General features: G+C 45.9%; 1 protein-coding gene across 1 annotated transcript in view; it reads left to right on the top strand.

Moving 5' to 3' along the window:
• The first annotated feature begins 676 nt into the window (after positions 1–676).
• The window catches only part of Gpr39 (G protein-coupled receptor 39), a 203,356-nt gene continuing 190,373 nt past the window's right edge, over positions 677–13,659 (top strand). The window contains exon 1 of the mRNA XM_021172183.1: positions 677–1,888. Coding sequence (XP_021027842.1) covers positions 1,033–1,888 — 856 coding nt within the window. The 5' untranslated portion in view covers positions 677–1,032. The remainder of the gene's footprint in view (positions 1,889–13,659) is intronic.

Consider the following 13,659-nt stretch of genomic DNA (forward strand, 5'->3'; position numbering starts at 1 on the left):
GCTTGTGGAAACAGCTTCCCTTGATGGATGTGCTTCCCTAAACAGGTATCTAGAACACAGGCACCCCTTTCACATCCACCTACATTCCCAGCGGTTGGTGAGTTCTGCCCCTGGGGAGAGAATGGCTTCGTGACACAACCACCAACAGTTCCAGCGTCCCTGGGCGGGATGAAGAGGCAGCGTGCACTGTGCACATGAGGAGGCTTGGAGCCAAGCCAGACTTCAAAAATGGTCTTATTAGCCAGGTTGGGGATGACTTCCAGGTAGTAATTCATTGCAAATACCTGGGTATCCTATAAGCTAGGCACTGCTGGGAGCGCACTTGCAGAATTTTCCAGGGCAAGCCACAGTCAAACCAGTCTTGTAAGGCAGGACATCTCAGATACAGGAGTATATAGAGGATTGTCTCTCTCCATGGCCTGGAGAGACCTCCGCCTTCCCAGGTGCCACACCTACTCGGTTTGCCAGTCCCAAGAAACCTCAAAGACTGGCCAGGAGAAGGCTGCAAGAGCGAGGGGGTGGGGAGGTGCTGTTCCTTTTCCTGCCACAATCTGTGTTGAGTCAGACCCTGAGGCTGGCTGGGCTGGTTCTGCCGCAGGCTGCTAAGCAGAATGGGTTGTGGTTAATGATTGACCCGTGGGAGACCTCTTCCCTTCCCTCCTGAAAGGCAGTCGGGGAGGTCAGTGCCAGGGACCTGGAAGGGGGAGGAGGATCCGCCGCCAGACAGAGTTCTGCGGCTCTTACTCAGAGTTGAGTAGGGAGGTCAGAGCCTCCTCCGGACTGGTTCCTCCTCACCCCGGAGTGACTATCTCCAAACCCCACCGCCACCCACTGCGTCGCCAGGGATTCTAGGGTGAATTATTCCAGGAAGTTACAATGAGAGAGCCGAAAAACTAAGTCACTACTGGCCAGCCAACCACAGTGACAGAAAAGTGTTGCGCCCACGCTGGTGAGTTGCGGGGCTTCTTTGGGAGGCAGAACAAAGGGCAGAGGAGACATTTGGGGACCTGGTGGTCTGGGTCTCTCTTCCTCATGGCTTCATCCAGTGGCTCCAACAACATCTGCTCCCGTGTCATCGATCACAGCCATGTTCCTGAATTTGAGGTGGCCACTTGGATCAAAATCACCCTCATCTTGGTGTACCTGATCATCTTTGTGGTAGGCATCTTGGGCAACAGCGTCACCATCCGGGTTACGCAGGTATTGCAGAAGAAGGGCTATTTGCAGAAGGAGGTGACAGATCACATGGTCAGTTTGGCTTGTTCAGATATCTTGGTCTTTTTGATTGGTATGCCCATGGAGTTCTACAGCATCATTTGGAACCCCCTGACCACACCCAGCTATGCTCTGTCCTGTAAGCTCCACACGTTCCTCTTTGAGACGTGCAGCTATGCCACACTGCTGCATGTGCTGACCCTCAGCTTTGAGCGCTACATTGCCATTTGTCATCCCTTCAAGTATAAAGCAGTGTCTGGACCTCGCCAGGTGAAACTGCTGATTGGCTTTGTATGGGTCACCTCCGCCCTGGTGGCACTGCCTTTGCTCTTTGCCATGGGTATCGAGTACCCTCTAGCAAACGTACCCACTCACAAGGGACTCAACTGCAACCTCTCTCGTACCTGCCACCACGATGAACCTGGAAACTCCAATATGTCCATCTGCACGAACCTCTCCAACCGTTGGGAGGTCTTCCAGTCCAGCATCTTTGGGGCCTTCGCTGTTTACCTGGTGGTCCTGGCGTCTGTGGCTTTCATGTGTTGGAATATGATGAAAGTGCTAATGAAGAGCAAGCAGGGCACTCTTGCAGGGACCGAGCCACAGCTACAGCTGAGGAAGTCAGAGAGTGAGGAGAGCCGGACAGCAAGAAGACAGACCATTATATTCCTGAGTGAGTCTAGGTCGCGGTGGGGAGAGGGGGCTGGGGGGAGGAGGGGGGACTTGGGCCTTCTGGCCTGAGAAGTGAAACCTGGAGTTCACTGAGGCTAAAAAGCAGCAGCTAAATAAAGGTCTTGGTGCTTATTGGGGGGGGGGGAGATGTCTCTTCTTTGTGTTTAGGAAATCTGTGGCCTGTGACATTGAAAGGTCTGGTACATTATTCCTATGACTTCAGGCTATAAACAAAGTATCTTAGATAAAGATACTGGGTGATAAGAGGGACAAATGAAATCACCCAGGTCGAGTGTTCCTTTGGACAGGGACAAGTCCTTCAGAGATAAAGAGAGAGACTGCTATCTTACTGGATCCTTAGGCCAGAGAGCCTTAATTCGGCAGGGAAATTTTGTCCGCATTTGTTTTTCTCCTCCTTGGAAGAAACTGGCTTCTCAGGGATACTTGCTCTTTAGACTGCTATTTCTGGCAGCTGTGATCTACAAGTCTAAAGAAACCAAGCTTTGATCTGCTCACTTTGAGATGTATGTGAGCACTCCCTGCTTAGATTTCTGCTGGGCCATGTGCCTTCTTAGTACAGTGAGCCATAGCAGGGATTTCGGTTTATCTGATGAGCTGACCTCTCTACGCTCCAACTTCTGATGGAGAGAGAGAAAGAGAGAGAAAGGAAGGGAAGGAGGGAGAAAGAGAGGGAGGGAGAGAGAGAGGGAGAGAGGGAGGGAGGGAGAGAGAGAGAGAGAGAGAGAGGTGTTTGCTTCCAAAACTTGGTGGTGATGCAAGTATTTGAAATTAAGGGTCTTCTCTGGGCTTAAAGGGATGAATTCTAGGGAGCCAGTTATATGTAAGACCCCAAAACCTTCAGAAGAGAGTCATGGGAAGTTGGAGATGGGGCTCAGATGGGAGAGCCTAGCATGCTGGAAGCCCCAAGTGCCTTCACCAGCACATGAACTTGGTGTGATCTCCCATACTTGTAATCCTATCATTTGAGAGGTAGAAGCAGGAATATCAGAAGTTTAAGGTCATCATTGGCTATATAGTGAATCTGAGGCTACCCTGGGTTCTATGATACCCTAAAACAAAACCAAATACAGAGCAAAACAAGAAATCCTGAATTAAGGGCTAGAGAAATGGCTCCACAGGAAAGAGAACTGCTTTTCCAGCAGACCTTGCTTGGAGTTCCAGCACCCTCGTCTAGTGGCTCAGAACTACCTGTAACTACTCCAGCTCGGGGGCCATGACTGCCTCTTCTGGACAGCTTAGTCACCTGCCCCTGATATACACACATATGAATAATAATAAAAAAAGTCTTAAAGGACAAACCAACCCAAACCAGAAGGGTTTTGTTGCTGACCTCTGGGAGCCAGGGCTTTAACCCAGACATCTGTAGCACATGTCACCAAAGGCTGCTGAAAATATTTTTCAGCAAAAACAAGGAAAAGGTGACATCATAGGTATGTGAGTGGGAGCTTGGTCAAGGGAGAATTGAGATTACGCACATTCTTCTCCTCATCAGTGTCGTTTCCTGAGAAAAATCAATCTTGGGGTTGTTTGAAACTTGTGTAAGCAGTTCCAGGGTTGGAAGGCACTGGAGTCTTAAGTTGGCCCTTCCTTTGGCTGAGGGTGGGCCAGCTGCCGAATTGGCTTTAATCCAAGAAAATGGTAAGAGACCAGCTTGCACATCTTGGATGAGCCTGTGGCACCAAGAGCTGTATTACTGGCATGGAAGGGGAGCCCAGGGTGCCAACTGGGATTTCTAAGTTCTTGCACAGGGAATTGGATGAAGGACATTTAGATAGTGGGAGAGACATAGATAGTTTACCATGAAAGAGGTTACTACCAAGCAAAGAAATGGGCCAGAGAGTGGGAAAAAAAGAAGTTTAGATGCCTTATGGCCCTGGGTTCTTGGAGCTGTACTCTTTTGTGGGCGCTCACCTTATTCTACAGTTGTATACTCTGCATGCTCTGCTCCTTGTGTGTAGCCCAGGGTCTTTCATATTAATCTTGATGCTCTTTCCTCTTCCCTTCTCTTCTGCCATGGCTGCACTGGGCAGTATATGTTTCTGTTTTATGATATGTGCTGGGGTGGTGGCTCAGTCAGTAGAGTCCTTAGCATGCATGAAGCCCTAGGTTCTGGCTCTGACACAGCATCAAAAGGGAAAGTGAGCGTGTATAGCTGCCACCCCAGCACTCTGTGCGTGGAAGCTGGAGGATCAAAAGTTCACAGCTTAGCATCTATAACACTGTGTTTAGAAACAAACAACAACATCATCCAAACCCCATCACATGGGGGAAATGAGGGTCTGGCCCAGACTTCCACAGTCTGGGTAGAAGGAAAATGGTGTAAGGCAGGACATAGGCAAGGAAGGAACGAGCTACGTGCGGTCTGCAGGCTGAGTGAGTGAGGTCGGCAGACTAATGCTCTGGGAGTCAGAGTGGGGAGTCCTGTGAAATAACATGGCTTGGGACATGGCAAGGGTACTGAAGCCAATACAATCTGTCACCCCCTGTCTGTTGCTCAAAATATCCCTGGAGGGACAGAAATCGTGTTTGTTCGCTTGAACATTTGGCAAGAAGTTTCTTTTCCCTTCTAAATCCCCTTAGACACCATCTTAAACTGTTATCCACCGTTTATACTTTGAAGAGTTTATTTTTAACGTATGTTTATGTGTGTGTGTGTGTGTGTGTGTGTGTGTGTGTGTGTGTGTGTGTGTGAATACACGCATGTACATGGAGGTGCCCAAGGAGCCCAGAAGAAGGCCTTGAATCTCCCGGAGCTGGAGCTGGTGTTAATAGGCAGTTGTGCGCTGTGGGTTCTGGGTACTGAACTTGGTCCTTTGGAAGGGTAGCAAGTGCTCTCAACCACAGCGCCATCTCCATAGACCTGCCTTTACTGTCTGACCAATCTCTGGTTTTTGCTTTTTCTCCATTTCTCTGAGAGGATGGCAGTTCGTCCCCCAGTTCCGGTTCCGGTGAACGTCAGCCTCTACTTGGTATATATAGCCGGGCCGTTGGAGATAATTTCTTACAGTAGTAATTGCTTCAAATGAGTTCCTCCTTCCCATCTAGGCTTCTGCGGATTCTTTATAACAACGATATATTAATCACCCACTGACTCCCAGCATAGACATTGCTGACTGACAATCAGGTACTCAGTGTGTGATGAGACCCCGAGAAATTTGCCATTTGTGTTTAGCCCATCTTCTCTGTGGTGGGTTTTCAAAGCGGTCTGAGCAAATGCTGTCACCCCTCTCCAGTGCATTTCAAAGAACTTTTAAAAATAGGAACCTCACTAATTAACTCAAGTTAGGGAGTAGATTAATGAAGCGAGGAGGAGGAAGCCATGGCTTACATCCATCAGATTAATACGATGCAATTTGCTTTGTGGGTTTCATAAACTTGCGCTTTGGGGCATTTTTAACCCAGAACAAATGAACATATAAATTGTTTATAAACCACTGAATTTAATATAGTGATTTAGCTGTCTTTTTAGTATTTCACTTAACAGATGGATCAAATGAGAATAAATATTTGCTCATTTCAAGCATGTTTTGAATTTAATATGAAGTGTAAATGACGACAAAACACAGTATGTCTTCGGAGCACTTGAAGCAATAAAAAATCAATTAAAGGTTCCCTTCTCATTGTTAAAAAATTTTTCTAACTTCTGGATAATGGAGCCAAAATTCATCAACCCAACCAAGATGAGGAAGCCGTTGTAGCAATTATTAATTTTCTTTTCTGCATATTTTCGCGGTTATCCCTCCACTGTATTGAGGTGCTGAGCTGGTAGATAATGAGAAAAAAATGAGGGATCCTGGGAGAGAAAACAGTGCCAAGATGCCCAATAGGCCACAAGCAATTTGCAGGATAAACCCCTATAATGCAAAAGTGCCTGTTCCTGAAAACACCTGCCTTGCCTGTCCCTCCCCCTCCCTCCCTCTTCCTTCCTCTTTCCCTCCCTCGCTCTCTCCCTTGTCACCCCTTCTCCCTCCCTCCTTCTCTTCCCCTCCCTCCATCCTTTCTTCCCTTTCTTCCTTCTTCCCTCCCTTCTTCCTTTCTTCTTCCCATCTGTGTGTGATGTGTATGTGTGGCCATAATACATGGGCCATTCATATAGGGTACTTATATTCGGACAAAAACTCATATACATAAAATAAAAACAAACACATATTTTAAAAATGCAGGTAGATAATTTTTGTGGCACTCCAGGAAGCTTTCAAGGTAGCAGCTTGCATGTAATCCCCGGAGGACATTAGAACACAGAAGCTGAGCAGTAAACCGTGCTACGGAATTTCATAAAACCAATGACAGAGAACCCAGGAAAACCCATGAATCAAATGTGGCCAGCCACTAAGGACAAGGAGAGTCTATCTGACTTAGGCCAGGTAATTGTGAGAGAACAGAACGGTGACAAGGATAACCCTAGGACAGGCGCTTCAGCATGAGTGGTCTGGGTGAAAAAACACAAAGGAAGACTACTGGAGAAAGCCAGTCTATAATATAGCTGTTAAAATATTTCTTTCTTTTGTGTGTGTGTGTGTGTGTGTGTGCTTGCGCGTGTGCCTGTGCCCATGAGGCCAGAGGAGGACATCAGATACCCTGGTATTAAAGTTAGAGACAGTTGTAGATCAGTTTATGTGGGAGCTAGAAACTAAATTTGGGTCTTATACAAGAGCAGTCGTGTTCTTCACTGAACCATCTCTCTGGGCTCCACTTTGTCTCTTTTTGGGTGAGGTACACATGTAGCCCAGGCTGACCTTGAACCCACTAAGTAGATGAAAATTATCTTCAGTTTATGGTCATCTTGCCTCTACCTTTCAAATCCTGGGATTACAGGTGTGCACATGCCCAGTTTATGGAGTCCTGGGAATGAAATCTAGGGCTTCCTGCATTTTCAGCAAGTTGGGGGTTTTTTTGTTGTTGTTGTTTGTTTTTTTGTTCTTAAACCAACTGAGCCACATCCCCAGCTCACCATAAGAATGTTTTAATAGTTGTTTTCTTGACTAGTTTAATTTTCCAAGCAAAGATATTTTCTGCAGTGTACAATGATCTATCAACTCAGTCTCTTGGGGAAATATCATCAAAATTAAATTAGTGACCTCTTAGCATAAGATAATATTTTGATTTAAATGCTTGAATATATCAGGAGAAAGTTTTACCTCCAATATTCAGATTATTGCTACTCTTCTCTCCTTGCCTTTATTGATGTAGATGCGGCTATAATAAATGATACCGCCTGTTTATTTTTTCTATTTGTGAAATCCATCATAAATTGCAAATTTCCTGCGATCAGCCTGGTAGACAAATACAATAATGCTGCTTTATTTGTATAATCAGCCTGTCTCGGAGATTTCATTTCTCTGTCGGAGACATGCACAGCATTTGAGGAAGGGAATATTGGAGTCTTAGGCCCCATTCATTAGCATTCCTGCTCATCGGTCTCTGTTGCATGCTTCTTGGGGGCTGCCAGAGTATAATCAGGGTATAGGTGCCTTGGCTGAGCAAAGCATCTGCATACTAGTGCCCAAGTGGAGAGTAAAATTCGTTTATGAAGAAACAGCGTGTGAGAAGAATATTAAATTGGAAGTTCAGGGGTCCAGCCTGGCCTCCTGGACAAAGACCCTTGATGTGGCACTATCAGCTCTTTCTGTCTTTTCCATTATTATTGTTATTATTTTAAAATATTTCATGGCTGGATATACTGGCATGTGCCTTTAGTCACCATACTCAGGAGGCCGAGGCAGGTGGATCTGTGTGAGTTTGAGGTCAGCCTGGTCTACAAAGTGAGTTCCAGGACAGCCAGGGCTAGAGTGAGATCCTGTCTTAAAAAACACCAAAAAGTTATGTGTATGAGTATTTTACCTGCTGCATATATGTACAGCCTGTAAGGTGGTCACCATCACATCCAGTTTGTGCAGGGCTGGGGATGGAACCCAGAGCTCCGTGCCTGCTAGGCAAGCTCTTACCAACTAGCCCCATCCCACCTGTGTTTCCCTTCTGCTATATCCTCTGCTAAGTGACTCTCTAACCTCAGCTCCTCCCAAGCTCACTGAGTTTTAGAGAGAAGTTTGGTCATCATGGCTTCTATCTGTCATGTAAATGAATGTTATTATTTAGCCTCTGGTGTTACCTTTCTTTGTAAGCACCTCCAAATGACCTGTGATGCCCTAGTGCTCTTCCTACCATTCTCAGGAAATACCATCAGTCCGAATGAACCTACCCTTTGTTCTTTGTTTGGACTTGGTGATACTGAAGAATGAACCCTGAGATTTTACCAGTGCAGTTAGGCAAGTGCTCCCTTGCTGAACCATGTCTCCAGCCTGAGTCTGCATCTTCTTTTGCTTGGACCTTGGCTCTCCTTCATACTATAGCGATTGACACTTCCTTTAGTACCTCAGCTCTAATCCAACCTTCTAAAATAGGGAATTGGCTCCATCCTATCACGCTGATGTCAGTGCAGACTACTGTCCTTGACATGGGGTTGTCTGTAGTCTGGCTTCATTGAGTTCCTCTCTCCCCTTGGATTGGTCTCAGTTGGCTGCTGTAAGAACCATCCCATGGTTCCTTCCAAAACACACTTGCTTTCTTAAGGTTCTGCTAGCTGAAAGTCTGGTTTGTAAACACCATCAAGGGTGGGGGTGTCTCCCAAGACCACTATTTTATTTATTTATTTACTCATTCATTTACTATTTTATTTTATTTTATTTTATTTTATTTTATTTTTTCATGGTTCTGGATGTCCCAGAATTCAATCTCAAACTCACAGAGATCCCCCTGCCTCTACCTCTCAAGTACTGGAATTAAAGATGTGTGACACCACTCCCGGCTTTCTTCGTTTTTTTTTTTTTTTTTAAATTGTATTACTTTTAAAATTAGATTAACTTATTTACTGTGCATGGATGTGTGTGTGTGTGTGTGTGTGTGTGTATGTGTGTGTGTGTGATCCTGTGCCTTTGTATGCACGTGGAGGTCAGAAGACAACTTCCAAGATTCAGTTCTTTCCCTCAACCATGTGAGGCTCAGAAATTGAACTCAGGTCATCAGTCTTGATGGCAGGTGCCTTTATATACTGAGCCATCTCACTAACCCTTTTCCCCTGAAATTGCACATAGCTGTCTCTGCTGTGTCCTCCTGTGTCCTCTCCTCTGTGCATACACACTCTCCTGATTCCTGTCCCCCAAGGTCATCAGGCACCGCTTCCAACACATTTACTGTATATTTGGGATGGGGTCCACTTCGTGAATCTGGTGGGAGAGCACACTGATTCTCTCACACCTTTTAGTTCTGCCCACCTTATCCCCATTTTAAGTCCTTCAGTAGACATGGTTGAACTCATACCCTGGCCTCTGCATGTTGTTTGTTCTGTCTGATTGCTCTTTGGTCAGACTCCCTCCCCCCACTCCAAGTTAACTCATTCTCTTGTTCTTTCTCCAAGGTCTCAGGGAAGCTTAGCTTAACCTCATTAAAATGTTCTTGCCACAAAACTAATAGTTGTAATTGTACATTTACTTGTGTAGTCATTTGATGGTATCTGTTTTTTTGTTGTATTCCTTAATGGTAGGAGCTGTTCTTAACTTTGTTTTTCCAGTGTGTGTGCACATGTACATGTGTGTGTGTGTGTTTGTTTAAACTATGTGTGTATACACGTGTATGAGCATGTATGTAGTAGCCAGATGTTGATACTGGGTATCTTTCATTATAACTGCCACCTTATTTTTTAATAGAGCCTTTCACTGAGCCTGGAGCTTACCAGCTACCCAGATTCGTTAATCAGCAAACTCAGGGATTTGTCTGTTTTCATTCCACTGCGGACTGGGATCACAGAGATCTATGACCACGCCCATCTTTTCAAACTCGGGACCCTGTGCTTATGTAGCAGGCAAGTTGCCAACTGAGCCATCTCTTTAGCCTCTATCCTTAATTTTCTCTCAGGCTCATACCATCACCCCAGTAGTGTCCAGGGAAAAGCAGATGTTCAACTGTTCAAAAGATGCTTGTTGACTGTATAAATAAGTGAACACACCTCAGCTGTTTTAGGTCTCAAACTCTGGACAAATAGCAGAGCTGCGTATTTAACATGTCAAAGTGGAGCTGGTCGCCAGATTCTTCCAGCATCCCTCAGTACCTGTTACAGGGTCATCCTGGCTAGCACACCCTGCCCCTACCCTAAACTCTCCAGCCCAGGGACTGGCTTGCCCACGCTCTGACTCCTATGCCTTCCCAACATGATAGCACTCTTGAACTGTGAGGCAGAAGAAACCCTCCCTCCCTTAAGTTGCTTCTTGCCAAGTGTTTGTTACAGCAATGAGAAAAAGTAAAGAAGCAAAGGTCTCTGTTATTATGGACATGCTACCTATGGAGTTTATTAGTCTCTGAACAGAACACACGCTGCTCATTCTGATCAAAAGTGCTCTCTTTGAAGGGCACCTGGATCCTTTGAAGCCTTTAACAGGCCAGGGTGGGCAAGGTAACTCAGTGGGTAAAGGTACTTGCTGCCAAGCCTGATGGTCTGAGTTCAATTCCTGGGATCCACATGGGAGAAAGAGCTGACTCATGCAAGTTGTCTTCTGATACCCCTCACACACACTATGTCACACATACATCAAAAATAAATAAATAAATGAGCAGAATTTTAGGGAAAAGCTAGAGTACCACGGAAGATATGTAAGCTTTTCTCCCCTTTTGAGCCAGTGACCATTTTGTGCTAATCACTCCCACAATAGCAACTTTAACCACATGCCTCTGTTGTAAATTACCACAGGGTAAAAGTAACTATGGCGCACTTAGCTCTTAGTCCTTGTTAAAAGCTTAACACATTGTTAATGCAGAGGTGTGTTTGTTTGCTTTTGTCTTGGGTTTTGGATGGGTTAGAGCCCCAAGAGGGCACTGAGATGAATTACTGGGGAATACAGAATTTATTAGAAGAGCTGTTAATGCCATGGACAGACAGACAGAGGCAAGGGAATGACAGCAGCTGCAAGGAGAGTTCAAGTTGAAGCATCCCAGATAGAAATGCAGATGTCTGAGGAAGGGAATCAGAGCCCAGAAGAAAAAAGTAGGGTCTCTTTGTGTAAGCTTCTAAGTGCGGGGGGGGGGGGGGGGGGGGGGGGGGGGGGGGGGGGGGGGGGGGGGGGGGGGGGGGGGGGGGAGAGAGAGAGAGAGAGAGAGAGAGAGAGAGAGAGAGAGAGAGAGAGAGACTATAGACTATAGTCAGACTTCCCCAGGTGCAGGAGGCAGGAGAATGGGTAGAAACCAGATCTGTGACCACAGGGATTCCCTTTGATGTAAACTCACTTCCCAGGTAAGGGATCCTGACACCAGGAAGTCCATTACCTAGAAACTTGCAGGCAGGTACTGTGGCCAGCACAGAGAAGGCTGCATTCTAAATGTTACATTTGCACACTCTGAGCACATTTTAGCAAGGAGAGCCTCAAGGAGAAGGGAGGCAGTAACATTTTGAAAATATTAGACTTATGTGCTTTTATTTCCTGTTTAAGTTGAAATTTCACCCCCCACCCACCCTCACTCATGGCTAAGCCAGAAGGCTAAGGGCCCCAGAGGAGGAAAGAGCAGGTACTGCCTGCCCCGTATGCCCTGCATCTGCATCCATTTGGAGAATAGAAACTGTGTTTCTGACCACTGAGTGGTTGTGTTGAAAGCCAGGCTTCTTGAAGTGTGAAAGAATTGCGAACCCCAGATCTCCGCTTTAATGTTTCCAGGTCCACCATCTAGACTGTTCACCTGCAGACATTGCCACAGTGAAGGGCGGGGACCTGATTCCCGGAAGCCACTGATGGGATTTTAAAATGTCCTAGACCTCTGCAGCGCTGCCCACGGCCACCGCATTTGCTGCATTACAATTGGATACGTTTCAGGTCTGGTTGTGTTTCCAGAATGTAAAAGAATTTCTGGCAGGAACAGAGGGATTCTAATGAGCCACTTGTGCCCCACCCACTTTGGCTGTTAGACTATTTGAAACATTAGTCCTCAGGAAATTGGAATTTCCCCAGGAGTCTCATGCTGGGGAAGAAAAAGGCCAAAGGCTGGTGCCAGCCAGAAGAGGAATTTCTCTGGAAGGAAGAGGTTTCTTACTGTTCCGACCACTTGTCAGACCATCTTGCAGGAGAGCCTGGAGCCCAGACTGTGATGGCTCAGTGATGGGTGGGACCTACACCGTAGCTGGGACTGCTTAGTGATACACCTTTTTCTATTTCAACCTAAACTTAATGTTAACACCCTGAAGATGGCTGAAGGTTCACTGAGCCTCCTTGTTCCTCTTCCCAATGTGGCCATACTGAGTCATCTCTTCTTCTCTTCTTTTCATTATAACTTGGATGTTTAACCATCCTCTGAAGGATAGGAGTCAGAGCCTGGCTTGTTAGGGCAAATAGGGTCCAAGCTCTGATTCTGATAGCCCTGGTAATAGTGGCGGCCCCTTGGAATACATCTCCGGAGCAGCTGTCACCAGCTTTAGGGAAGGAGTGAGGCTTGAGGTCATCAATGAATAATGGAGAGGTCTTAGCCTACTGCAGCCTCCGATGCTCTCCGACACACAATGATGGACAAGTGTCCCTAGACTATATAGGGAACATCCAATGGCTGGAGACCTTTCACACTTATTATGTTACTGGGGAATTCAAGGACTCTATTTCGAGTTCTTAGTCTCATTGACCAAAGAAACAAACTCAGAAGAAAGCTTGAGGGTGATTTTTATTAAAAACCTGAGGGGGAAACAATAGGACAGACAAGCCTTGTGTAAGCCTTGGTGGCCCCTAGAAGGAGGAAGAAAAGGAAGGAAACTATGCATTTTTAAATGGAGGTCTGAAAGCAGGCTCACATGAAAAGAAATGGTAGTGGGAGAGGTTAGCTTCAGAGAAGAGTAAGCCCTGGCCACTTTGTGTGTGTTGTGAGCAGGGGGATAGAAAGAAGAAAAAGGAAAAGCTACACTTTGTTGAATAATTAAGAGAAGAGGGCAGGCTCTGTAGGGCTACTCAGTGGGAACCCTCCAAGTGGCTGCATCAAGGTCTGGTTTCTAGGAAGGGCAAGGGCATTATCACACTGAGGGAATCGGCTTCCCCTCTCAGGTGATCTCAGCTATCCTTGAATAGAGGACTCCTGGCCATGTGATTGATAAGTTCAACTGAGTAGCTCTTAAGATGTAGAGGCAATGGTATGCAATATTTAGGGCAAATTAGAATGTAAGGTCTCTACCTAGAGCCAATGTTAGAGATTAGATTCTATTCTTTTGGCTAGGAAGAGGTGGCTTTGCCTGAATTTAAAAGAAGGAAAGGAAGAAAGGAAGAAAGAAAGAAAGAGAGAAAGATAAAAAGCTCAGATCAGATACTATCACCTTTTTGTACAATGAATTAAATCTTAAGAATCCATGGCGACATTCTCATGCCTACTGTTGCCAGACAAAAAAGAGGCAGAGACCAAAGTCCATTGTGGCCTGCAAACCTGCTAACATCTGTAAGCTACCTAGTATTCTTGTTAGGTTGATGCACTGATGGTCCCAATTGTGGCTTCTGCATCTGGAGCAGAGGAAAGCCATTAAAGTGTGATTGTCAGGAAATCCTCTAAGCTCCACCCACTTCTCCTCTCAGTGGTTAGTAGGCACAAACACTGCCCAGGTTATTCACTGAAACTCTAACCTAGGTAAGGGGTCTCCCTCTGTGAAGAGACACCATGACCAAGGCAACTCTTTTTTTCTTTTTTTTAATTAGGTATTTTCCTCAATTACATTTCCAATGCTATCCAAAAAGTCCCCAATAC

This window comes from Mus caroli, chromosome 1 (assembly GCF_900094665.2).
Source record: "Mus caroli chromosome 1, CAROLI_EIJ_v1.1, whole genome shotgun sequence".
NCBI lineage: Eukaryota > Metazoa > Chordata > Mammalia > Rodentia > Muridae > Mus > Mus caroli.